This window comes from Dromiciops gliroides, chromosome 2 (genome assembly GCF_019393635.1).
Source record: "Dromiciops gliroides isolate mDroGli1 chromosome 2, mDroGli1.pri, whole genome shotgun sequence".
Classification (NCBI taxonomy): Eukaryota; Metazoa; Chordata; class Mammalia; order Microbiotheria; family Microbiotheriidae; genus Dromiciops; species Dromiciops gliroides.
This window is the reverse complement of record NC_057862.1, coordinates 389,345,300-389,371,551: the sequence shown is the minus strand read 5'-3', so window position 1 is coordinate 389,371,551 and position 26,252 is coordinate 389,345,300. Positions and strand designations below refer to the sequence as shown.

General features: G+C 38.9%; 1 protein-coding gene across 4 annotated transcripts in view; it reads left to right on the top strand.

The window, feature by feature from the left end:
- The first annotated feature begins 9,347 nt into the window (after nucleotides 1-9,347).
- Nucleotides 9,348-26,252, top strand: part of FUBP3 (far upstream element binding protein 3) — a 69,664-nt gene continuing 52,759 nt past the window's right edge. For 2 of the 4 annotated variants that reach the window (XM_043987396.1, XM_043987395.1), the window contains exons 1-2: nucleotides 9,348-9,476; nucleotides 21,051-21,159. In XM_043987396.1, the coding sequence (XP_043843331.1) occupies nucleotides 9,390-9,476; nucleotides 21,051-21,159 (196 nt within the window). In that variant the 5' untranslated portion in view covers nucleotides 9,348-9,389. Of the gene's footprint in view, nucleotides 9,477-10,649; nucleotides 11,503-21,050; nucleotides 21,160-26,252 lie in introns of all 4 variants that reach the window. The other 2 variants (XM_043987400.1, XM_043987397.1) reach the window with 2 other exon arrangements.

The following is a 26,252-nucleotide window of genomic DNA, read 5'->3' as shown; positions in this document are numbered from 1 at the left end:
ATTTTATAGATGAGGAGACTGAAGCAAATAGGGTTAAATGACTTACCCTGGGTCACCCAGCTACTAAGTGTCTGAGACCAGATTTAAAATCAGGAAGATAGTCTTCTTGACTTCAGGCCAGGCACCTCTATCCACTGTGCCACTCAGCTGATAACTAAAAGTTATCATGAACTCAAAGATCCTTTTAAATGAATTCGCATTTTTCCTTTGCCCCAGAGAACCAACTGTTAGGCACATAATCCCAAAGAGGTCAAAGACAAAAAGAAATATACACCAAAATATCATTTACACCATATATGCCAGACTGACCTCAGACACTATTTTGGCATATACATATATACTGTATACACCAAAAATATTCATAGCAGCACTTTTATAATAGCAAAGAACTAAAAACAAAGTAGATGCCAATCAACTAGAGAAGAACTAAACAAGTCATGGTACATGAATATAATAAAATTATTGCACTGTGAGAAATGAAAACTATGAAGAAATTAGAGAATCATGAGAAGACTTATATGAATTGATGCAAAGCGAAGAAAGCAGAACCAGGAAACTATACACAATAACTACAACGATTGAAATGGAAAGAACAACAATGAAAAAACACTAAAAAACTGTATAATTAACATGACCAAGCTTGGCCTTGCAAAGGTGGGTATGGGATAAAAGGGTGCAGGACATTGCATATACTATCAGAATCAGTTAATGTGTCAGTTTTACTGAACTTTTTTCTCTTTCTTTTTTATGCTTGTTATAGACCTTATGCTTGTTTTATGCTTTGTTACAAGGGGGAAGAAGAGGGGGAAAGAATATGTTTGGAAATAAAAATGGTAGAAAAATATATCAATAAAATTTTTAATGATATGTATTTTATTGATTACAAAAGCATCTATATAGATTTGAAAAGTATTAACATATATGTGTGTCATTATTCAGTCTATAGAAGGTATGTCAGCTTATTTATTATACTGTCACACTGAATATTTTGTTTTGAGTTAGAGATCAGATTTACAGAATTTCCTCATCTTTAAAATTTTGACCTCTGAGTTCCCTTCTAGCTATAAATCCTATAATCCTGGTATGCATATGAATTCATAGATATTGCATAATAATTTCCTTACCTATCTAGCCCCTTCCTTTTCCAGAGGAAACTGAAACCTTGAAGAGGAATGACTTTCCCAAGGTCATATAGGTACTATGCAGGAGAGCCAGGACCCAATACTATGCTCTTTCCAATAGCTCTCCTCCAGCTTTACATATGGACTCTAGAAATCCTCCCCTTCCAGGCACCTAGGTGGTACAGTGGATAGAGCACCAGCCCTGGATTCAGGAGTACCTGAGTTCAAATCCAGCCTCAGACACTTGACACTTACTAGCTGTGTGACCCTGGGCAAGTCATTTAACCCTCATTGCCCCCAAACAAAAAAACAACAACAACAAAAAAAAAAACAAAAGAAATCCTCCCCTTCTGGATCTAACCCTTTCTTCCTGGGCTTCTATCAGGCCTTCCCCAGAGATGGAAGCTGCTAACTCCTCCTTACAAAAACACACACACACACACACACACACACTAAAAAATAAATAAATAAACAAACAAACAAACAAACAAACAAACAAACAAATAAATAAATAAATCTCCGGCTCAGAGATCAGAGTCCAGTTTAATAGTCAAAGGCTAATAGAGAGGCTCCTGACACTTTGTCAGGTTGTGTTTCATGTTCTCTCTATAAATATTTATATGGAGCTACCTGAACTTCAAACATTGCAGCAGGAAGAGCAGGAAGATGAAGGAGAAACTGGCTATTTCTATCAATCAACAAATTGATTTTTACTGAGTGTCTATTAGATGCCTAGCACTGTGCTGAGTGCTGTGGAGGAAACAAAGTTTAAAACATAGAAGGAGGAAGAGAGATTAATGGGCTAGAGTGGTCAGGGAAGCCTTCACAGAGGAGGTGTGACTTGAATTAGTCCTTGAAGGATTCGATAAACCAAAAGGAACAGGGAAGTAATTCTAGTGGGGAAAGGGAAGTTTGACTAAGGCTCCAAGGCAGGAAAGCACAAGACACATCTGAGGACTCTAAAACCATAGGAACATAGATTTAAAGTTGAATGGAATCTCAGAGGTCATTTGCTAGATGAGGAAACTGAGGATCAGAGAGGCTAAATGGTTCCCTACAAACTACCACACAGACAGTAAAGAGCAAAGTTGTCTGGCTACAGAAAAATATTTGTGTAGTGTAATAGAAATAACTAAATACAGGATTATAAAGTTTATAAAGCACTTGACTTACATTATCTCACTTGAGCCTTACTGTAACCCATTATTATCATCCTCATTTTACAGATGAGGAAACAGGTTCAGAGAGGTTAATTGATTTGCTTTGGGGTCACACAGATAATTGCTGTCTCTAGGTCCTCTTGAGCACTTTATCTATAATGCCACCCTCCCTGTCCAAGGGGAGTTGGGGCCAGATTGCAGATTGAATACCCAATTAAGACTTTAAACAAAGGTGACAAAGGACCAAAAGTTTTGCTCTTTTGAAAGCACAGACTAAAATAGGATTAGGGTTGTTGTGAGGAAAATGCCTTGAAAACTCTATGGCATTATAAAAATGTGAGCTATTATTCTTATTCTTGGGCAAGCTGGTTCAGTTGCTGTGTACAGAGACCTCTCAGTGTAGCATCATTTGTTTGCTGATTGAATACTCTCTACTCCCACTCTTGCTACCCACCAATTCAAATGGAGCCTACTTTCCTGATGACAAGAAACAGGGGATTAATTGGCCATGAAATAGTCCTCACCCTCCAATACCACCATCCCATAGGCACTCTCTCCACATTCTTTCACTTTTATTTCCTATTACTCATTTTTTTTTTAGATTTTTAAAAGTCAGACACAAACATTGTATATCAAGTGTTTTTGCTTAACTATTTTTCTTTGCTATAAGAGAAGATTCAATTTAGAGGGTGGTATTTCCAGAAATCACTAACATAAAAGCAAAAGGCATCGATAAAACTTTAAAGTGAAATGTTTGTAAAAGGTGTGTGATCCATAATTTATTAGTACCAGATCATAGAATTTCCAGCTAGAAGGGTTTTAGAAATAATCCAGTCCAACCCATCACTCTACTTGGGAGGAAACTGAAGCCCAGAGAGGTATATTGACTTACCCAAGGCCACACATGTAGTCAACAGCTGACTGAGGGTTCAAACTTAACACATAAAACATAGGAAGTGCTTTATAATTTTTTGACTGATTGGTTGAACTAGGTCCTCTGACTTCAAATTTAGTGTTCTTTATAGTACACTGCTTATAAGGCAATCCAGTATGATCCAGTAAAGTGCTAAATGTGACACCAAAGGGTCTAAATTCTTGCAATCCTGCCACAAACACTTACTACCTATATGACTATGGGGATGTTACTTCCCTATGTTGTGATCTTTTCTCACTTGTAAAATGAAGGGATTGGCCAAGATAACCTTTGAGACCTCTTCCAGCTCTAAATCTTTTTTTTTTAAAGAAAAAAAGGTGCTGAAAACAATTTTAAACTTCTACAGTGATTCCACATTATCAAACATTTTACATAGTTGTATAGGATACAAGAAAGATTCCCTAAAGTTGTAAAAAACCTATGTTTGAATATGTGAGAAAATGATGGGATTTGGCAGATACTAAAAGGCCCACCTAGTGATTAATCTAAACTGATTGAATTAAGTGAGAATGATTGACTTTGCTGATTAGCCTATTTAAAGTTGATTAAATTGTAACCACACCTAGCGGGCCCTTAAGAAGGTATTGTTTTCAGAAGCTAAGGACTTTGAATTCAACAAGAGACCACCTTCAAGTCCAGTGAACCAATGGTTTTGGGTGACACTAACCAATCAACTGGAAGCAGTGTGAAAGGACCACCTCTCCTCCAGACCTATAAAAAGCTTCCACACTCAGTTTGCTCGGGCAGTTCATGGTTGAAGCAGGCTCGTGGTAGGGGGCTTGAGGAAGAACTAGACCAGGCTGGAACTCTAGGCTAGATAGGCCTTTTCTTAACTTTCTGAACTCCACATGTTCTCCTTTTACCAATACCTAGTATGCTTTAGTAAATGCTTAATGTCCAAAGACTGGTGCTAAAGCTTCTAATTTAAGGTGACCACACATTTAGATTTTAAACATCACAAATCCCACTGCTGACATTTACCACTTGTGTGATCTTGACTTAGTTTCATCATCAGTAAAATTGAGTTTCTACCTCAATCAATAAATCAGCAAGCACATTTGTCCACGAAGTGTCAGGCACTGTGCTAAGTAATGGTGATAACAAATATGAAAGAGTTCCTGCCCTCAAGGACCATGACATCAGGGTGATGTCATGACTTGTACTGAATTGGAATTTAAGTGAAGCAGGACTGTGCAAAGTCACCAACCTCACTCTCTCCTCCAGAGCCATCTGGGTCCAGTGGCAAGATATAAACCAGGATGACTGGAGATGGCCCCAGATGCAGTGGGAGACCTTGGCCTTTTTAAGCTAAGGTCTTTTTCAGGTCTCAGTTTGTCTGAGTCAGCCAGCTGAATCTATAGAAGCTGATTAGATTACCAAGATAGTAGAGAGAAAAGAAGAGGGGCCAGGACAGAGCCCTAGAGTACAGAGATGGAGCATGATAATGAACTAGCTAAGAAGACAGAAGGATCAATAGGATAGGATGAAAGAAATCCATAACAGACTAGGGAAGAGAAAATATCCAGGAGGAAGAGGTAATCAACAATGTCAAACCCCACAGAGATGTCAATAAGGATGAGGACTGCATATATATATATATATATATATATATATATATATATATATATATATATATATATATATATAAAGATGGATCTTAAGCTTGGAAAGAGGTAAATCAGTCAAGTGGTTGTGCAGTAAGATTGCAAGGTTGAATAGCTAGTGAAAGGGTAGAAGCAAAGAATGTTAACAAGCTTTTTCTAGGAATTTGACTATGAAAAGGAAGAGAGATATAGAGGGTTATAATTTGAGGGAATGCTGGGTGAAATTAAAATTTTTAAGGGGCAGGGGAGGGCATCTGTACTTGGTTGTAGGAAGTATGGAAGAACTCAAAAGATAAGAAGTGGAAAATTAGAGAAAGGGAGTTATTAGGCAAGTGCTTTGTAAATCTTAAAGCATCATCTGAATGAGAATTAAAAGCTTCTTACCATTTTCAAATGAAGTATTACAGAAGCTTCTGAAGGTTGGTCATTTGGGTCACTGTAGGAATTCAAAATATCTATATTCAAGTCCTTCTTTACTCATAGGCACTCAAGAAATACTAAAGAGAGGATTACCACGATATATTAAATACTATAATCTCAGCTCTGGCGCTAACCAGCTTTGGAACCTTCAATAGGTCATTTCCTCTTTTAGGCCTCAATTTAAGAGAGTTGGACTAGATCGAGGGTTCTTAATCTAGGGTCTATAGACTCTTTGGGGTTCCTAGGTAGATTTTAGGGGAGCCCATGAACTTGGATTGGGGGAAAATACATATCTATTTTTACTAATTGATAACTGAAATTTAGCATTTCCTTCAATTATAGATAGATAGATAGATAGATAGATAGATAGATAGATAGATAGATAGATAAAAATTCTGAGGGTTCTGTTGGTTGCACCAGGCTACCAAAGGAGTTCATGATACAAAAAAGGTTAAGATCCCTTGAACTAGAAGATCTCTAATGCCACCAAGGTATATAATTTAAGGGCTAAAGGGGATCTCCAAGGTGGCTCTAGTCCAATCCTTAGTCAAAACATGAATTCTATCTACAGTATAAATATCAATAGTTGCCCATTTAGCTTCATTCACCCCTGTATCACATAATGAAGTGACCTTCCTCCTTGCTATGGCATGTACAAGTGATCTCATTCCATCCCATTTTCTCCAGCAGATTGCCCTATTGCCTCCACTTTCACTAACCTTCAATTTCTCTCTTTCTACTGGTTACTTTCCTACTGTTTACAAACATGTTCATGTCTTCCCCATCTTCAAAAAACCCTCACTTGATTTCATCCATTCCTGCTACCTATTGTCTCATATGACTCTCCCCACTTTGTGACTAAACTTGAGGCCATCTTAACAACAGGAGCATTTATTTCCTTCCCTCTCGCTCTCTTCTTAACTCTACAATCTGGCTTCTGACCTCATCATTTAACCAAAACAGCACTCTCCAAAGTTAATAATGATCTCTTAATTGCCAAATCTGGATCCGTTGGAGAAGGAAATGGCAAAACACTCCAGTATCTTTGCCAAGAAAACCCCAAATGGGGTCACAGAGGGTCAGACATGACTGAAACAACTGAACAACAGATTGCCAAATCTAATGACCTTTTCTTAGTCTTCCTTCTTCTTGACCTCTCTGCAGTCTTTGATACTGTCAATTATTCTCTTCTAAGTTTTTGGGACATTACTTTCTCCCTGTTTTCCTCTTTGCTGGAGCTTATCCAGCTCATGCCCAGTGACCACAGATATACCACTGGGTTCTGTCCTAGGGGCCCTCTTCTCTTCTCCCTGTATGTGATTTCATTTGGTTATTTCATCAGCTTCCATGGATTCAATTATCATCTCTGTGCTGATGATTCCCAAATCTACTTACCCAGTCCTAACCTCACTGCTGACCTCTATCTCAAATTGCAAATGCCTATTGGATGTATATATCCTGTGGACATTTTAAATTCAACATATTCAAAACTAAACTTATTATCTGTTCCCCCAAACCCTGCCTTCTCCCTAAGTTCTCTATTAGTGTTGAGGGTACCATCAGCCTTCCAGAATCACAACCTAGGTTTCATCTTTGACTCCTTATACTCCCCATATCCAATCTATTGCCAAGACTACCGATTTTACCTTCATAACATCTTTTCCCCTCTCCTGATACTGCTACCATCCTGGTCCAGGATCTCAGCAGACTGGTTGGTCTACCTGCCACAAGTCTCTCCCTACTCTAGTCCATCTTCCAATCAGCTATCAAAGTGATATTTCTAATGGGCAGGTCTAACCATGTCACCCTACCCCCTCAATAAATTCTAGTCACTCCTTATCACCTCCAAAACTGAATATAAAATCCTCTGCCTTTCAAAACCCTATGTAACCTGCCCCTCCCCCCACCTTTCTAGCGTTCTTATTCCTTATATGCTCCACATAACCTGTAATCTAGTGACACTGGCCTCCTTGTTCTTTCTCCAAGACACTTCAATCTCCCAACTCTTGAGTATTTTCACTGGCTGTCCCTCATGTCCAGAATGCTGATCCTGGCTTTCCTGGTTTTTCTCAATTCCCAGTTAAAATCCTACCTTCTGGGGCAGCTAAGTGGTGCAGTGGATAGAGCACCAGCCCTGGATTCAGGAGGACCTGAGTTCAAATCCAGTCTCAGACACAACACTTACTAGCTGTGTGACCCTGGGCAAGTCACTTAACCCTAACTGTCCAGCAAAAAAAAAAAAAAAATCCTACCTTCCACAGGAAGGCTTTCCCATTCCTCTTAAATCCTAGTGCCTTCCTTCTGTTATTTCCAATTTATCATATCTAGTTGTTTTCATCAACTCACACATTAAAGTGGGAGCTCCATAAGAGCAGGGACTGTCTTTTTTTTTGCCTTTCTTTGTATCCCTAGAGCTTAGCACAGTTTCTGACAGAGTAAGTGCTTAATGTTTACTGACTAACACTTGAAAACTTCCTATACCTGGGAAATTCACTATCACCTGGCACCTATTCCAGTTTTGGGCCACTCTCATTGTTAAGAAATTTTTCCTTATGCTGAGCTAAAATAGTCTCTCTGAAACTTCTAACCTTTTGTCTTTGTTCTGCCTTTCAGAGTCATACAGATGCTCCTGTTTTAACTCTAAGTCCCTTTCTCCTCTTATCTACTGAATCTATTTTAAACCATCCAAATTCAGTAACTACTCTAAGGCTCACATCCTAAATCCTTGTCCAACAGTATTTTGATTCAACAGAGAAACAATGATCTTACTACAGTGTTTAGTGTTCATTAAGAGCCCACTGCCTCTGAAGAATGTGTAAAAGGAAACTAACCCTCTTCATGTCTTTGGTGTAATATTTCTGTGTGATGTCATAGCTCCACTGCCAGTGACATTCCTATGCTGTGTCACCAGGCAACAGCAAGGAGAAATGGACAACAAGCCCATTTCAGTGCAACCCAATCATGGTGAAAGAATTCAGGCTTTACATGCCATAGTGGCTCTGTAGGCCGCACAGAGAACCAGGGAACATTGAATGTTAGTTGGCCATTAGAGACCATTTGTCCAAACCCCTCCTTTTAAAGATAAGGGAACCAAGTCTCAGGAAAAGGGCCTTTGTCCAAGTTTATACAGTTAGTTGCTGAGTTGGAACTGAAATCCGTGTCTCCTGAAGATCTTCAAAAAGTCTGAGTAGTCTTAGGTCTTCAAAAACCACTTCCTGGTTGTGTTGTACCAAGGACTCTTTTTCAGGCATCGGCTGGACTCAGTTGTCAAGTCCCTTCCGACTTGAAAAACTAATCCAATGCTCTTCCCACTACACCAGGCTTCTTCCAAAGTTTAAGATGAACTGGCTGGTTTTCTATAGAGAGAATTCTGTCCTTGAAGAATCAGTACAACTTTTTGAGCTACCCCTACTCTGTCATTTAGTCCCAACAGAAACAACTAGTGTAATGGAAAGAGCACTTGTTTAGGAGTTGGAAAAATGGAGCTTCAGTCGCATTTCTGATGGTTGTGGGCAAGTCACAACTTCTCTGGATCTGTTTTCATATCTCTGAATTGAGGGAGGTAGACTAGGCTCTGGTCTCTGAGGTCCCCTCAGCTTTTAATATGCCTAAATAACATACACAGATCGCCACGGGGGCCAGGCCATTTGGGGAAATGTGGTGTCTTTCACGACATCAGCGTCGGTCATGTCGCAACATCTCACAAAGACTGAAATAATCTCTAGCCCACATCAACCCATAATCGTCCCACCACCATGCCACCATGCTATGTCACGACAGCAACATGGTGGGAGGATGAGTCACGACATGTCGCTGGGCAAAGATGCTCACGCTTTCCCTGGACCACCCCAGGTAGGGGCATTTCCTGGAACAGTCTTCCAATCCTAATGGTCCACCGTCCCCTCGCCAGCCTGACCACCTGCAGACCTCCCCACCCCCAGCCTCGTTCCGGTCCGACCAAGGTCACGTGTTCATGACCCCGCCCACCGCCCCAGCTCCGGTCCAGCCGAGGGCCCCCTTGCTTCCTTTCCGGCGGAAGTGAAGCGACTTTCCCTTTCCGGCTACGGGTCCCCAAGCGGAGCAAGAGACAGGATTGGGGAGCCGAGTGGCGGCGGCGGCGGCGGCGGCGGCGGTGGCGGTGGCGGCTGTAATGGCGGAGCTGGTGCAGGGACAGAGCGCGGCTCCGGTGGGCATGAAGTCCGATGGTTTCGTGGACGCTCTGACCCGGGTCCGGCAGGTACGGGTAGGCGCGGGCTGGCGGGGAGCGGAGGAGGCCAAGGCGGGGCCGGGGGCGGGGGACCGGGGCTAGGCCGCGGGGGGCGGGCGGGAGCCGGCGCCCTGACGGGCCCTGGCTGCTCAGCGTCCCGCAGAAACTGCAGAATCCGGCGCCGAGGCCTTTGGTGCAAGGAGGCCTGAGCCCTGGCCTGCTTTGTGGGAGTTGGGGGCTGCTTGATGCAGCCGAAAAGCTCTTTGGGGTTGCTTGCTGCCCGGCAGGACTCGGGTTCCCTCCCAGGGCCGGTAGCTTGGGGTATAGACCTCTGCGGGATGTGGGGGTTCTGCGTGAGAGTTTGGGAGCCAGATTTTAGGAATGGGAAGAATATGGGGCTGGGATAAGAGGTAGAATAGAGGAAGAAACATATACTATCTGCAAGTCCCAGTAGCCCAGGAGAAATAGTTTTATAATTTTCAGACCACTCGAGTGAAGCAATAGGATTTGGAGCTTGGAAAGAGCTTTGGTGATAATCTGGTCCAATGCTTTTATTTTACAGCTTCCTTTTCAGGACTCTTCTATCTCTAAATCCTATGATTTCATAGCCCTGAATCTGGAATTTTTTCCCACCTGAGAGAAGGAAAAGGGAAGGGGTTGTATTCAAGATGGGAGGGGCAAAAGGATGTAGGTAACACTCCCCACCCCCAAGAGGTAGGAATTTCCCATGGCATTTTCACCCTACATAGTGGGAAAATTTGACAAGATCAGAAATATCAGTGATACTGACTCGCCTGGCCAGAGTTTTTCTACTAACAACAGTGCATCTTGTCAGTTAAGAAGACTCATTTTAAGAGGTGAAGGGGCACATCGTTTAAGTTATGGGTGCCTCAGTTACCTCATCTGTAAAAAGGGGGGAATTGCATGATGAACTCTAAAAACCTTTGTGCTCAAGATCCTGTAGATGAATGAGCTAACAGTCAAAGAGACTGCTTGACTCCTCTTAGGATTCTTAGAGTAGAATGTGTTGTGTGAGTGTATAAAATTGATGTACAAGTTAGCCCTGATAATGGAATTTCTTTTTCTGAGTGTTTTTCCTGTATATCCTTCACACATTCATCACCTCTTCATATTTAATTGTAGGTGCACTAACTGTTACTTTAAAAGTTGGGCTAAAACTGATTATTGCTTGGTTCCCAACAGAAAGCAACAGGACTCATTGTGTTAGAAGAATGTCTCCACTCTGGCGCTTGAAGATGTGGTCTTTACATCTCTTTCCAGTATTCCAGGGGAGGGAAATCTTCCTGTTTCCCAGATACTGACTTTTCATTTTAATATTGATGCTCCTGTAGACATTATGTCGGATCCCAGAACTTTCCAACCCTGTGGTTCCAACTAAAAATTTATCTGGTGCACTGTTGCTTACTGCCTAGTCTCCAACCAGTACAGTAGTGAGTATTCATTTTGCCTAGTCTACAGAGCAAATCAGTGGCTGTCATGGATGAACATGCCATCCAACTCCCTTTTCCTTCTGCCTCTTTCAGCTTTGCCATCAAGTTGCAGTGCTCTCATCTGCAGTACAGGGTCCTGAACCATGTTTCTCACTGGCTACTAATATATATGGCTTTCACTCTGTGCTGATGTTTTGACAGCCACCTTGTTGGCCTTCTGAGTTCGGGAAGATTATAGCCATTGCCCTAAAGTGCTCAGAACCTCAGGTGCAGAAGGCCTGTAGTTGAACTTAAAATGCATTTTGAACCATTGAGAAGACTTTCTGCCTCTCTTGAGCCAGTGGTTGAGCTTTTATTCTTGGACAACCTGCTCAAGAGGGAGACCCTCTTAAATGCTGACCAGTTATGGACTGTTGAAGCAATGTTGTTTACTACTAGCAATGAAAACTTCATTGGAAATGTTCCCAGCTCTGAAATGCACCATTGACTGGAGTAGTAATAAGCCCAATGGAGAAAATTGCAGTGAATGTATTACTTCTATATGTTAGCAGCTGAAAGTCGATACTATCTCCAAGGACTTGCTGACCTTTAAAAATAAAACACAGGTTTGTGGGTCATTTTAAGTTTATTTTATAGATTTGCATTGGGCAGGAATTGAATGTTAGAAATCAACACTAATATGTGGCTTATAGTAGATTTTGCCTTAAAGAAGTTTATGTCTTTATGTGCATCCGGTCTGTAGTACATCCTGACTGAAGCACAGGGTCTAACGCAGCTTTCTAAAGGAAGATGTGCTTTCCCCAATACCCCCCATTTAAGGCATAGGGGAAAACAGGTTTCCTTCAAAATCGCCATCATTTTTTTCTTATTATGTGTCTGCATAGCCCACGGATAGAAACTAAATTCTTAAAACTTTAAGTCCATCATAGTAAGTTCTCTTATACCTTTTATCTACTGGAATATAAGGGTGGGGGGAGGGGAGGAGATGAGAGTTCATGTCCTGCTGGGATTTTCAGTTGTGATCTTTGGGAAATTTAGATAAATCAAACCCAATAACTCACTTATGTAGCGCATTTAAGGTTTGTTAGAAATCACTTGCACTCTTTCTAATAAAATGAATGGGTATCCTTTTAGCTCATTTTGAGATTGTTTTCAAAGCAGTCATTTTTAAGTCTTTAGATATACTTTGATGATACCCCGTTAAAAAAAAAGTCTGTATACAGAAATTGTCTATGCACATTTAGTTAAATATCCTACCTTAAATGAGTCACATTTGAGGCAAGTTAATCGTTGTTTATAGAAAGAAGTATAGAAGTATAGAAATATTAATTAATTTGGTAATTTTTGTCAAGATAGTTTGGCAGCAATATTTCAGTGCAATTATCCAGGCGCTCAAAATAATATATTTCCCTTAGATGTTAACTAAGTTAATTAGAGTAAGATACTAAGGCATGGTAATGGATTCATTCAGAATGGGTCAGTTAGCTTCTTTGAGCTTCCTGACCAAATTGTGCTTGAAACCCTGGAAACTGCCACCTTACAAAGATGCTAGTCCTAAGGCAAAGGCATACATACATTTCTGTATGGCATAAGAGCTTGTGTGGATTGCTATAGATTTGTCATGGTCTTTCGGTGAGTAAAAATCTCAAAGCGTAGCAGTATTGATAGGTCAGTGCTATCTTCATGTACAAACACTAACACTGTTACTGATTTAAAGTTGTGGTAGACATATAATAGATTCCTAATACTTTTCTACATCCTAGTGATCATTCATATTGTAGGAATTTTATTTGGCAAACTGAATGGCTCCTAGTCATTAATGAGATGAGGGCTATGTTATAATCGTGCTATAATAGATTTGAAGGAACCTTAGAGGTGATCTAGTCCAACCTAAGCATAAATCTTGTGCATGCCTGTAGCTCAGCATTTAGATTACATACCAGATGTAGTCAGTCTCTCATTGGGTTATCATCCAGTAAGTAACAGGAAAAAAATAGCCTTTTTTTTTTTAAAGAAAATAATTTTTTTTTGACAAAGTTGTAATGTAGGTAATTAAATTTTAGAGTGAATTTACCATAGAATAGAACTTTAGAATCCATGGGAACTCATAAGAGATCATCTAGTTTAATCTCATTCTTTTTCCTCTCTGAGGAAACAAGCTCAGAGAGTTTAAGTGATTATGTCTAAGGTCATTCATCTAGGTAATATCCAAGCTTGAACTAAAATCCAATTGATTGCTTTGGTGCTTTTACCATTAGGCTATACTGCTATTCCTAATTGACATCTCTTTTGGGAACCTTGGTTAGGCAGGTTTATTGGACTAGGGCAGTAGTGTAACTCAAGTAAAAACATCCTTGCCAGTGCATATTGACTAAGAAAAATCACAAATTAACATTGTGTCGTATTTTTATTTATTTTGTCAAATTTTTCCCAATCAGGACTGGGGTTGGCCTTATCCCTGCAGGCCTCTACACCTCTAAACTACGGCTTTAGAATTATTGTATTTACTTGAATTTTCCTAGAAACATTAATGCATATTTTGAGTCCTTTATAGCCCATGATTAGTGAGAGAGACAGAGAGAGAGTTGTGTGTGTTTGTGTGTGCGCGTGTGCGCGTGTGCATGCACGCCAGTGTTGGTAGCAGTGGCTATTTGGACAGATTTAAGGTTATGGTACTTTAATAAGCTAACTTCTTTTTACAAGCACCAAATTTTCTTTAAAAGAGTACCATGGAGGAGGCAGCTAGGTGGCACAGTGGATAAAGCACTGGCCCTGGATTCAGGAGGACCAGAGTTCAAATCCAGCCTCAGACACTTGACACTTATTGGCTATGTGACCCTGGGCAAGTCACTTAACCCTCATTGCCTTGCCCTCCCCCCCCCCAAAAAAAAAAGTACCATGGATACCTAAGAAAAAGCTCCTTTTCATTGGCTCTTAGGTTTGACATCTCTGTAATGTCAAAAGTGATGAAATCTCAGTAAATTTAAGTCCTGCTAAGTACAGGAATCTCCTATAAGAGCCATAGGTTAAAGTGTGGACAAGTTAGAATTACTCAGCTCAGCACTTCATGACTGAATTAGCTCTTGCACTGTAGTTTTTTATACAGTAGGTCCTAAAGAAAAATAAGTGCTCTAGAAAATGTATGGGATTCACCTAAGATTTTATTACTAGGCTTGTTTGCTATGGTAGAACCCAGTAAAGTACACAGTGAGAATGCACAAGTGTGTTTTAATTGTGTTGATCACTTGGGTTGTTTCATATTAGCAAAGGCACCAAACACCCAATTTCATGTTGGGGAAGAAATGTGAACTGTGTCTATTCCAACAATTAAATTCAGGATCTTCCCATAAATAAAAGTACATTCCCCCTACTTTTTGTGGACAACTCATGTGGATTTACTATATTTGTAATTCCTGCTGAAGAATTTAGTTTATTGTGTCTCTTAGACTCAAAACCATTCTTCATATTTGTTTTTTCAAGTGGCAGATATCTGCTAGTTATTTTAGGGTTTGGTATAGTTGCAAGGGAACTGAAGCGTATACAGATCAGGAGATCTGAGCTCTAATGCCAACTCTGCCACTAATTAGCTGCACATCACTTGAGCCTCAGTTTCCCTAACTTCTAAACCAAGGGGTTCTACTACATAATCTCTTGGACCCTTCAGCCCAGATATTCTGTATGGTACTTGCTAAACTGGATCTGAAATCATTTAGTTATCTCATTTTGATTCTTTTCCTTTTGATGTAATATGATAAATTGGGCTTCTACCCAAATAACCACAGTCCTTCCGTGTAGCATTTTCATTCTTTTGCTTTGCCCTTCTATCATCCCACTTAAAAACGTTTTGCATTTCAGAGTTTCATTATGAATATATTTAGGAGAAGAAAAGACCTATTACTTTTAGAAACAGCAAATATTTTGTCCTGACGCCAGATAGTGAGAAACCACTTGAAAGACTGACATGAATGCCTTTTCCTTAGAGCCTTTAATAAAAATAGATAAAATATTGTTTTAGTCTCTACTCGGATTGAGAAATAAAGCTAAGTTTAAAAGCCAACTCACTTCAGTGATCACATTAAAATTTTGTAGGGAAATATAAGAACCATGAAACAATGCATTGAAAATTTAGAAAACAGAAAAGTATGAAAGTCTTTTAGTACTTTGGGTAAAGTTCTCCTGGCAGTAATATTGCAGATTTAAAACTAAAGTTTTTCTGTAGTTAGGCATGTTTAACTTTCAGATGGTTGTCTTTATAGCATTTAGTCGATAGATAAACAAATGAATAAATGAATTTATTAAGTACCTTATATATGCCAGGCACTCTGCTTGGCACTAGGGATTAAAAGACCAAAAATGAATCAATTCCTGCTCTCAAGAAGTTGACATTGGGTGAGATAGCACCCAATGTATAAGTATATACATAAGAACAAAAAGCTACAGAATAAAAACAAACTAAATCCAAGGAAGGAGGGCCTTCCTTCGTGGTTGGGGCCAGAAAATATTTTGAGTAGACAATAGTATTTGAACTGTGTCTTGAAGTGAGGGATTCTTTTAAGAAACAGGTCAAAGGCACAGAGATAAGGTGAAGTGCCTGCCATGTATGAAGAATGGGGGAATAGTTTAGAATGAGGTTGGAAAGAGGTTGGGGCTAAGTTGTGAAGGGCTTGAAAAATGAAATAGTTCATATTTGGTCCTAGAAGCAGTAGGGAGGTGCTAGAGTTTTTTGAGTAGGGGAATAATATAGTTAGATTGCACTTAAGAAAAATCACTTTGGCTATGTGGCTATGATGGACTAATCAACAACTGAAAAGGATTAGAGTGGGGAGACTTCCTTGAATGGTATTGCTGCCTTGATTGCCAAGACCGACACAAACCAATGGTAGAACAGGAATGGGCTGAGGTCAGCCAAGATGACCCATGCTGGGTATGGGGAGCCCAGTTGACCATGGCCATCTGCTTAAGATTTTAGGACTACAACTTTGGGAGAGAGGTGAGTATTGGAGTGATGGCGGACTCCCAGGAGAGCAGAAATTGAATACCATCTCCAAGTCTTTGGGTGGTGATAGAAGCTCAGATGGTTTAGCTGTCAGCCCTACTTGACAACATTCAGTAACATGGAACTGGGTCCAGGATTTGATTCTTTGGCAGTTTCTAGGACCAAGGGGGTGAGGGAGGCTTTTGCTTGTCTCTATCAGGTACAAAATACCATTGTGAAAATGTTGCATTTTTTTATTTCAATCAACTATGGTGTATATCAGACAAAATGATAATGTATTCACACTGGAAGAGACCATATAGAGATGGTCTGGTCCAATTCTTTTGTGTGTGTGTGTGTGTGTGTGTGTGTGTGTGTGTGTGTGTGTGTGTGTGTGTGTGTGGCAATTGGGGTTAAGTGACTTGCCCAGGGTCACACAGCTAGTAAGTGTTAAGTGTCTGAGGTCGGATTTGAACTCAGGTCCTCCTGACTCCAGGGCTGGTGCTCTATCCACTGCGCCACCTAGCTGCCCCAGGTCCAATTCTTTTAAAGACAAGAGGATTTTAAAACAGGTTGAGCTACCTGCCCAAGGTTACATAGGTGCCAAGTGTCAGAGCCTGACTAGAACCTAAGTTTACTGACTCCTGTTCCATCACTCTCATCTCTTTGAGAAATCCTTCAAATAATACAAGTTGTACGTCAAGTCAAGCATTTATTAAGCTCTTACTATGTGCCAGGCACTGTGCTAAGCACTAAGGACACAAAGAATGGCAAAAAAAACAAAACAAAAAAACCAGTCCCTACTTTCAAGGAATTCACTCAGAGAGAAGACAACATGCAAACAACTATTATAAGACAATAGATTGGAGGTAGTCTTAAAGGGGAGGCAGTAGGGGATCGGAAAATCTTCATATAGAAATTGGGATTTTAGCAATACCTTAGTAAGATATCTTTGCTGTTAAGTGTTTCTGGTAGTACAAAGAGGGCACATGTGTATACTTGCTCTTAACATCCTCAAAAGAAAAAAGAGTGACATTCATGATGCAAAAAAGCCCAGCAGTAGGTACTCAAGGTCATTCAGTCAGATAAGGGCTGGGGCTACTTGGATTTGTTAATATATTCTGGCTTTAGTGTGCCTATACCTTAATAAACATGAGCTTTTCCTTGGTTCCCTTAAGTGTGGTGATTTATATTTATTGTCAGCTACTGCTTCTGAGATCACTTCTGAGAAGTAACCAGTGTGGTTTTCCTGCTGTTGGGAATTGTTTAGACCTGGTGCCGTTGAAACCAAAAGGCCTTTTTTCATGAGTTGAACTGTGTTCGAAAAAGTTTTTAAGACGCAAAATAATATGTATTTTAATCTACTTGATTTATAGTGGGAAGTTTCTTAATTTCATAGCTTAACTATGTAACAATATAAACTGAAATAGAACAAATCAAAAAACCTTGATCTTGCATCAAAAGACTTTTATAATAAGTGGTTTTAGTAAAAAAAAAAAATGTGTTCTTGTCTTTAGGAAACAGAAATGTGTTATGGAGGGTTTTTTTGTATTTGTGACTCATGTTTTGGGTTGGATATTTTGATATGTTGTTATGTATGAATTTGTAATGTTTATAGAACTTAATTGATATCTTCTATCCCAAAGCCCTTTCCTCTCTTGGTTTGGGATCATTTGAACTCTTTGTAGACTGTTGTCTGCCATGTCTTAGATGACAAATGCCTGCCATCATAATCACTAAACCTTTTACTTCCTGATTGTTATTTGTGATACGTGGCTCTTAATGAAAAGCATTCCAGTCAAAAACAAGATATTGCAGTGGCCATAGCTCTTAAATTAGTGATTTCCTGTCTTAAGCCTAAAAAGTAGCATTGAAATAATCAGCTTTTGCATTGTAAGTGAATAGTCAGATATTCGTGTGATTATCCAAAAACAAATATTAAAAGAAGATAATATGTTGTTTTTAGAGCAAGTGTATAATTGTTGCTGACATTTAGGTTCAATACATGGTATTTTTTTCCTGTGGTTTATATTGACATTATAATTACCTTCCAAGTTTTTTCCATAAGTTACAAAGAGATTTTTAAGGAGCTTTGTTATTGATTGAGGTCCCATATATTTAGTGTTCTACACTCATGGTCCCCTACCTTTGCAAAGGGAGCGATGGTGCCTTCTCATATCTCTTTGGCGTGAGGCATGGTTTTTATAATTTCACAGTATTTGGTTTCAGTTGTTTTGTTGTTCTTCAACTTATATTGATCTATTCATGGATATTATTTTTTCAGATTTTGCTTCCCATTTTTTATCATTTCACATACATCGTCTCATGCTTCTGTATTCATCATACTCCTCCCTTCTCGAATCACAGTGATATTCCACAACCCTCCAGTCGATCTTTCTGCCACAGGTCTTTCCCCACTCTAATGCATCCATCTGCACAGCTGCCAAAGCAGTTTTTGTAAAGCATAAGTCTTTCATTTTCCTCCATAGTAAACTTCAGTGGTTCTCTATTGCTTCCAGGGTCAAATCTAAAGTACTTCATTTGGCGTTTAAAGCTCTTCACAGCCTGGCCTCTTTCTTCCTTTCCAGTCTCTTTCATACTATCCAGCCATACTGGCCTCCTTGTCATTTGCATATATGACACTCCACCTCATCTCCATGTCTTTGTACTGGATGTCCCCATGCCTTAAATGTGCTGTCTCTCCTTTACCTCCACCTCTTAGAATCTCTGGTTTCCTTCAGAACTCAGCTTAAACTCCCCCTTCTGCAGGTCTTCCCATTTTCTCCAGCTGCTAGAGCATCCCTCCCCTGGTTACCCCCTATCTACTTTGTGTACCTTTTTATATACATGTTATCTCTCCTATTAGAATGTAAGCTACTTGAGAGCAGAGACTGCTTCTTTGTATCCCAGCATTTAGCGCAGTACCTGGCCATAGTAAGTACTTAATAAATACTTATTGATTGGTTGATGTACCACAGCTTGTTTAACTACGGGTACTACTTTGTTTCTATTTCCTTGCTAGTACAAAGAGCTCTGCTTTGAATATTTTAGTGTATATGAGGACTTTGTGTCATTGATTTCATTAGACTATATGCCTAGCAATAGAATCTCTTGAGACAATGGGGTATAGACATTTTAGTCACTTTGTTAAAATTACAAGTTGTTTTCCAAAATCATTGATCCAATTCACCAACAGTGCATTACTATTCCGAATAAAGCAAGTTTTAGAGGAAACCTATTATTCATATTTCTTTGTTCCCAACATCTAATTTGCTTTAATGAGGTCCTCTTTGGAGATGTATACCAGTCTCATCCAACCATAAAACTGCCACCAAAGATAGTTTAATGTGTTGAATATGTGCCTCAGCTGGTTGCTTAATTTGTACCTGTTTACTATCCAGAATAATCAAAATCAGTTGTTTTAAGTACATTTTGGTTTGCTTAAGTATATTTCCTAGGTAAAAAAGGTATGCTTGTAATAAAAGTAACATCCAATTTTAATTGAATCAGTATAAGCACTGGGAATACAAAGATGAAAAAGTCTATTAGTAGAGATGACTAAATAGCGACAGTGAGAAGCCTTGTATTTCTAAAATTGTCATACTTCATTATCATGTTGTAAACCCCAAACCTCCCTCTCCCCCCCCCCCCTTTGTTTAAGAAAGATGATGTTTTCAGTCAGACATATATTCTCAGATAGGGCTGTCATCTAGCCTCCTGTAGAATGCAGTAATGTTTTCTACAACATGCTAACTTTCAGCTTTCCTAAGTACTTATTATATTAACTTAGGCAAATCACTTTTACCTCCCTAGGCTTCTAAAGCCCCTTCCAGTTATAGATTCATGAACCTGTGGTCCTATTCATTTACTGCAATGTAACAGCTTAATACTTTCACACATCCCTAGTATGACATCAACCAATATTCTGCAACACATGCAGGGGCAGCTAGGTGGCGCAGTGGATAGAGCACCGGCCCTGGATTCAGGAGGACCTGAGTTCAAATCCAGCCTCAGACACTTGACACTTACTAGCTGTGTGACCCTGGGCAAGTCACTTAACCCCAATTGCCCCACCAGAAAAACACAAAAACAGACAAACAAACAAAAAAACCACATGTGGCTCCTTGAGGGCAAGGACTCTTTTTTTTTTTCTTTTGGTTGTTGATGTTTTTGGTTTTTTTTGTATCCTCCGGTACAAAGTGCACGGTGCCTGACACATAGGTGCTGAATAAATGCTTGTTCAATCAATCAATAAGCATTTGTCCAGCACCTACTATGTCCCAAGTAGTGTGCTATGTTGCTGGGGATACATAGAGGAAAAGTAAAAAGTTGAATTGACTTGGAATCACTTTATAAGGGTTTTTTTTTTGTTTTTTTAATTCATTTTCAGCAAAGGATTGTGCTGAGAGATAAAAAGATGAATGAAGGCACTTCCTCAATTCCAAGGGCTTACAGTCTGGTAGGGGAAATCAAAAACCTGTGGCACAATCATTTAAAAAGGATAAGATACCAACAAAATTCTGTCAGAGTTCAAAAAAGGGAAAGTTGACCATGTGGGAACTTCTCTTATCTCTCAGAATGCTGAGAGAGTTTTTCACTTAGGGAGATGAAGAACTGTCACTTCATATCTGGGACAGGGAACATATGAACCCTGTGAGGAAGCTTCTCAGCCGAGCCTTTTAATTTTGGGGCCCTTTGGAGTACTGTAAGTAAAAGTTAGCTTCAACAGATGTGTTTCCTAGCGAGTGATCGTTTTTTATGAATCAAGTCATTTTAGATATGCCCAGGGAATCTTGCAATTTTTGAAAGAACCCCTCTAGTGAATATTTTTGTAATAAGAACCGGTACTCCCTAATGTATCATATGCCAGATTTCCTTGAGATATCACTTATAAAAATATTAATTTAAAAGCTGTGAGATTTGGTCAAAAGTATAGCATAGTACACATTTTGAGGGAGATTTTTTTCCTTAGAGCTACATGTTCATTAATAGCAAAAGATAAGCTAGCTAATAGTGATTTTTAAAAAATGTTCCTACCTTTGTGGCATTCTATATCTTTAACCCTAAGTAAAAGGGAGAAATGGAAAACAGCCTTTTAAGAAGGGCTTCATTTCTCTCCCTCAAATGTAGACATGATTTTAGATTTCTGACTTACTGTTAATTTTCTTCTCACTACAGATTGCTGCTAAAATTGGAGATGCAATTCCTCACTTGAATAATTCCACACCCTTAGTGGACCCCTCAGTTTATGGTTATGGAGTACAAAAGAGACCTTTGGATGATGGAGGTAAGTTTCCTTTGAGAAGGTAGTGATCCTTTCAGATTCTTGTGAATCTATTTGAATTTCCTTTCTTCAAGTGCTCTCTTAAACTTCTCGTTTTTATTAGGAGTAGTAGAGGAAGTATTTGAGATGAAATTCTAAGAATTTAATATGACTTTCTTAGCTGTTCCCCAGTAATTCTTGTCTTATTTGCCTCCATAAGATAAAATTCTTTTCAATTCTAGCTTATATTTGAAATGAAGCCTTTATTTAGCTCTAGATATCTGTTTTGAAGTAGTTTGACAGAGGTACGGTTTTGGTTGACTTAGTCCTCTATCCATTTAGTGTACATATGCGAATTGGGTCCTCTGAGAATTTGAACATTGGCATGTCGATATTTTCAGAACCTATAGATAAGGATAATTCCTAGCCCATCATACATGTCAGAAGGGACAGGAAGTGGCAGCAAAGTAGGGGAATGCTAACTGGCACCCTGTATAGCAGAAACTTCCTGTGTCCTGAGGACTGCCCAAAATGCTAAAAAAAAAAAAAAAAAAACTGGCAAGTTGGGCCCTAGTGCCATCACTGATTGGATTATTGCTATGACTCCTCCTGAAAAGTCAAAAAAATAGACAGGGTGCTGTAGTTTTGCTGACTGGCCCTACTCGAGGTTTGGGTACCACAAGAAAGTAAGCAAGATACATTGAAACAAATCAGAAATACCTGTGAGTACCCCACCTGATGGGGTATTCCTTGCAGATGGCCCTGACCACTCAAGTGGGAACACAGTAAAGTATAAATGAAATGGACTAAAGATATGAATACTTTGATTATGTGCCAGTGCTATTGCCTAACAAAATTGGAAACATCTTAACATCTATAGAAAAGGGTTTTTATTTTTTGTTGATGGTATGCTCAGCTCCAAGTCATATGATATTTTTCAACTAGTAAAGGACCAGCACGAAACAATAACCATATTTCTAAGCTTATATTAGATTAAAGAAGAGATGAGATTGAGGTGCTACTAAGATCTGAAGAGGGAAAAGTTGAAGCCTTTCAGGTCATTAAAAATCTTGACAGTGTTAACCCCAGAAATTATACCTAATAACAGAACAAATGAAGTAGATGAAAATAATTTTAAATTGTAATTTCAAAAAGTCTTTTTTGTACTTGATGCCATGAATCTAACTGGCAGATCAGTTATATGAAAATAGTAATTTTTAAAAGCTTGTATCTACTATAACCATTTTTAAAAGCTGATATCTGCTGTAACTATCATGAATCAAGACATTCTTTCACAGTATTTGACAAAGTATAAAATATTTCAGGACCTGTTCACAGCAGTATGTGTGGCAGCTGTTGCCATGGTAAGAATCATAAGAGGAAAAGTAGAGCTCTTAAAGAATACCCCTAAGAGCAAGTGTCAAACACCATCATGGCAAAAGTACCTTGAGAGAGCTATTAGAGATCTATGGAAGGGTATTGGAAGATTGCATCAATATCCTGCTGGTACACACAGTAAAAACTTTAATGCTATTTTACTTAGGTAAAGGCAACAAAAAGAAACATACAGAAAGGAATCTGAAAAACAAAAACATATTAGAAATTCTTAGATTCCCAGAATTAGCCAAGAAGCATTTTTTAGGTGTTTACTATGGGCCAGGTACAGTGCTGAACACTGGGGTTACAAAGAAAAGCAAAAACAATCCCTGTCTTCAGAGTGCTCCCAGTCTAATGCAAACAACTGTACATACAAGGCAGATATAGATATATCCATATATATCTATATCTACCGATAGATAGATAGATAGATAGATAGATAGATAGATAGATAGATAGATAGATAGATAGATATACACACAAACAGGGTAAAGTGTCAGTAATATCAGAAGGCATTGGAGGGGAAAGAGAAAGGAAAGACAACAGAGAAAGCCCTTTTGTCTTGAAGGAAACTAGGAGGCAGAGATGAGAAGGGAGAGCATTCTAAGCATAGCAGACAGCCCATGAAAAGAAGAGTCAGGAAATAGAGTATCATGTGAAAGAAATAGCAAGAATGCCAGTTTCACTGAATTGTAGCACACATGAAAGGGAGTAAAGTGTAAGAAGACTGGAAAGCTAGGAAGGGTCCAGCTTGTAAAGAACTTTAAAACAGGGTTTTATATTTTATTCTGGAGGTAGGAGGGAGCCACTGGAGTTTATTGAGTAGGAAAATGACTTTAGGGAGATCACTTTGGCTACAGAACAGAGGATAAACTAATTAACAACTTGAAGAAAAAGTCAGTAGCTTAAATGATACAGAGAATCAAAACAGCAGCCCCAAAACCAAACAATTCCAACAATGATCAAAAGTGTACCATAGATTCTTTTTTCTTTTTTTTCCAGGGCAGTGAGGGTTAAGTGACTTGCCCAGGGTCACACAGCTAGTAAAGTGTCAAGTATCTGAGGTCGGATTTGAACTCAGGTCCTCCTGAATCCAGGGCCAGTGCTTTATCCACTGCACCACCTAGCTGCCCCCATAAATTCTTGAAAAGATCAGGTGAAAGAGAACCCTGGAAGAAGGACATGATGGTTCATCTCAGGAAATACAGTACAACAAAAATGCAAGTTAGATCAAACAGGAAACAGAAAGCTTACATATCATTAATTAATGAATGATATAACAGGTATGTCAAAGGAAATAACTGGAAATTTATCCTTTCTACAAAATTGAAAATACTGAGACAAAATAAGATCCATAATTTTCTAAATGCTTCCAAGTGGCAACATAAATTACTAGTAAAGCACCTTAACAGCTTCTCAGATACACACCTGATTCCATCTTTCTTAACAGAAGATTACCATCTATTATCAAAAGATGAGAATGCCAGTGATCTCTACAAATGTAGGCCAATTATTTCCTTATATACTTTATACCAAAGCTTTTGCAGCTTTTCACTCTGAAGAAAACATCTATAATTAATTATGAGAAAGCAATATATTGACTCATGAACAAAAAGGGTATTCCAAAAAAATCCCAAGTTATTGTAAAGAACAACTTTTTATTAGACAATTTGACAAAACAATAACCTATAACATATTGTCTTTGTTGACAAATACTCTAGCATTATTAATATACTTGGGTTTGTTTTATATATTTATAATATGTGAATAAACTACCAACTTGAAGTACATTATCTTATTCCCTAAGTAGAATGAAGTATGGTTTCCAAATTAAAGGAATCAAATAAGAATATCATGCGTATGGATGAGATGATATCAAACTCTATGGCTCCATCAAAACAAATGTTTCTTTAGTAATACCAGAATGTGATTTGAACTTAATAGGTGTAAATTTTTTTTAATCATAAAAGTATTTTATTATTTTCCAGTTACATGTAAAGATAGTTTTCTTTCTTTTTTTTGGTGAGGCAATTGGGGTTAAGTGACTTGCCCAGGGTCACCCAGCTAGTAAGTGTCAAGTGTTTGAGGCCAAGTTTGAACTCAGGTCTTCCTGACTCCTGGGCTGGTGCTTTATTCACTGTACCACCTAGCTGCCCCCAAAGATAGTTTTCAACATTTGTTTTTATAAGATTTTGAGTTCTAAAGTTTTCTCCCTTCCCCCTCCTCAAGACAGAAAGCAATCTGATATAGGTTATATATGTACAATCTCATTAAACATATTTCTGCATTAGTCATGTTGTGAAAGAAGAATCAGAACAAAAGAAAAAAATGGAAACAGTATGGTTCAATCTGCATTCAGTTTCCAGAGTTCTATTTTCTGGATATGGAGAGCTCCATCATGAGTCCTTTGGAATTGTCTTGGATCATTGTATTGCTGAGAAGAGCTAAGTCTGTCACAATTGATCATCACATAACATTGCTATTACTGTGTACCGTGTTTTTCTGGTTCTGTTCCCTTAACTCAGCATCTTAAGTCTTTCCAGATTTTTCTGAAATCTGCCTGTTCTTATTTCTTATAGCACAGTAGTATTCCATTACATTCATATACCACAACTTGTTCAGCCATTCCCCAGTTGATGGGCATTCCCTCAATTTCCAAAGGTTTTCCACCACAAAGAGAGGTGCTACAAATATTTTTTTTTACATGTGGGTTCTTTTCCCTTTTTTTATGATCTCTTTGTTATACAGACCTTGTAGTGGTATTACTGGGTCAAAGGGTATGCACAGTCCTGTAGCTCTTTGGGCATCGTTCCAAATTGCTCTCCAAAATGGTTGGATCAGTTGACAACTCCACCAACAATGCATTAGTATTCCAATTTTCCCACAGCTTCTCCAACATTTATTACTTTCCTTTTTTGTCACATTAGCCAGTCTGATAGGTGTGAGGTGTGGTACCTCAGAGTTGTTTTAATTTGCATTTCTCTAATCAATAGTGTAAAATTCTGGGGCAGCTAGATGGCGCAGTGGATAAAGCACCTGCCCTGGATTCAGGAGTGCCTGAGTTCAAATCCGGCCTCAGACACTTGACACTTACTAGCTGTGTGACCTTGGGCAAGTCACTTAACCCCCATTGCCCCACAAAATTTAAAAAAAAAAAATAGTGTAAAATTCTTAATGTATACTAAGGAAAGATGGGGACTGACAGCTTCACGTTTAAATATAGAGTATGGTTGCAGGTAATACCTATAAATACCTTAGTCTCCACCAGGCAAAACACATTGAATGTGAACCTAACAAGGAGAAGGCTGTGGCCATATACATTAAAGAAACTTAGTGGTGTTCTGAAATCAAATGTGTTAGAAAAAGTTTAAAAATAATTAACTACTAAACAATATCAGTCTTGTGCCAATATTATTAGTAATTATCATGCCAGTAATTGTAGTGATCTAACAAAAAATATGATATTAACAAAATTCAGAATATATTGCCCTAAGGCATCTATAGAATGATTAACATTTCCATGCCAAAAAGGAGGAGGAGGATTAGTAGATATTCTCAGAGCACATGATAAACAGGTCAAAAACTGACTGAAAAAACTTAGAATAAGCACATCACTTTCACTGGACAAGAATAATAGATAAAATGGGCACTGGATCAAAAATAACTCAAGTGGCAGCTAGGTGGCACAGTGGATAGAGCACCGTCCCTGGAGTCAGGAGGACCTGAGTTCAAATTCGGCC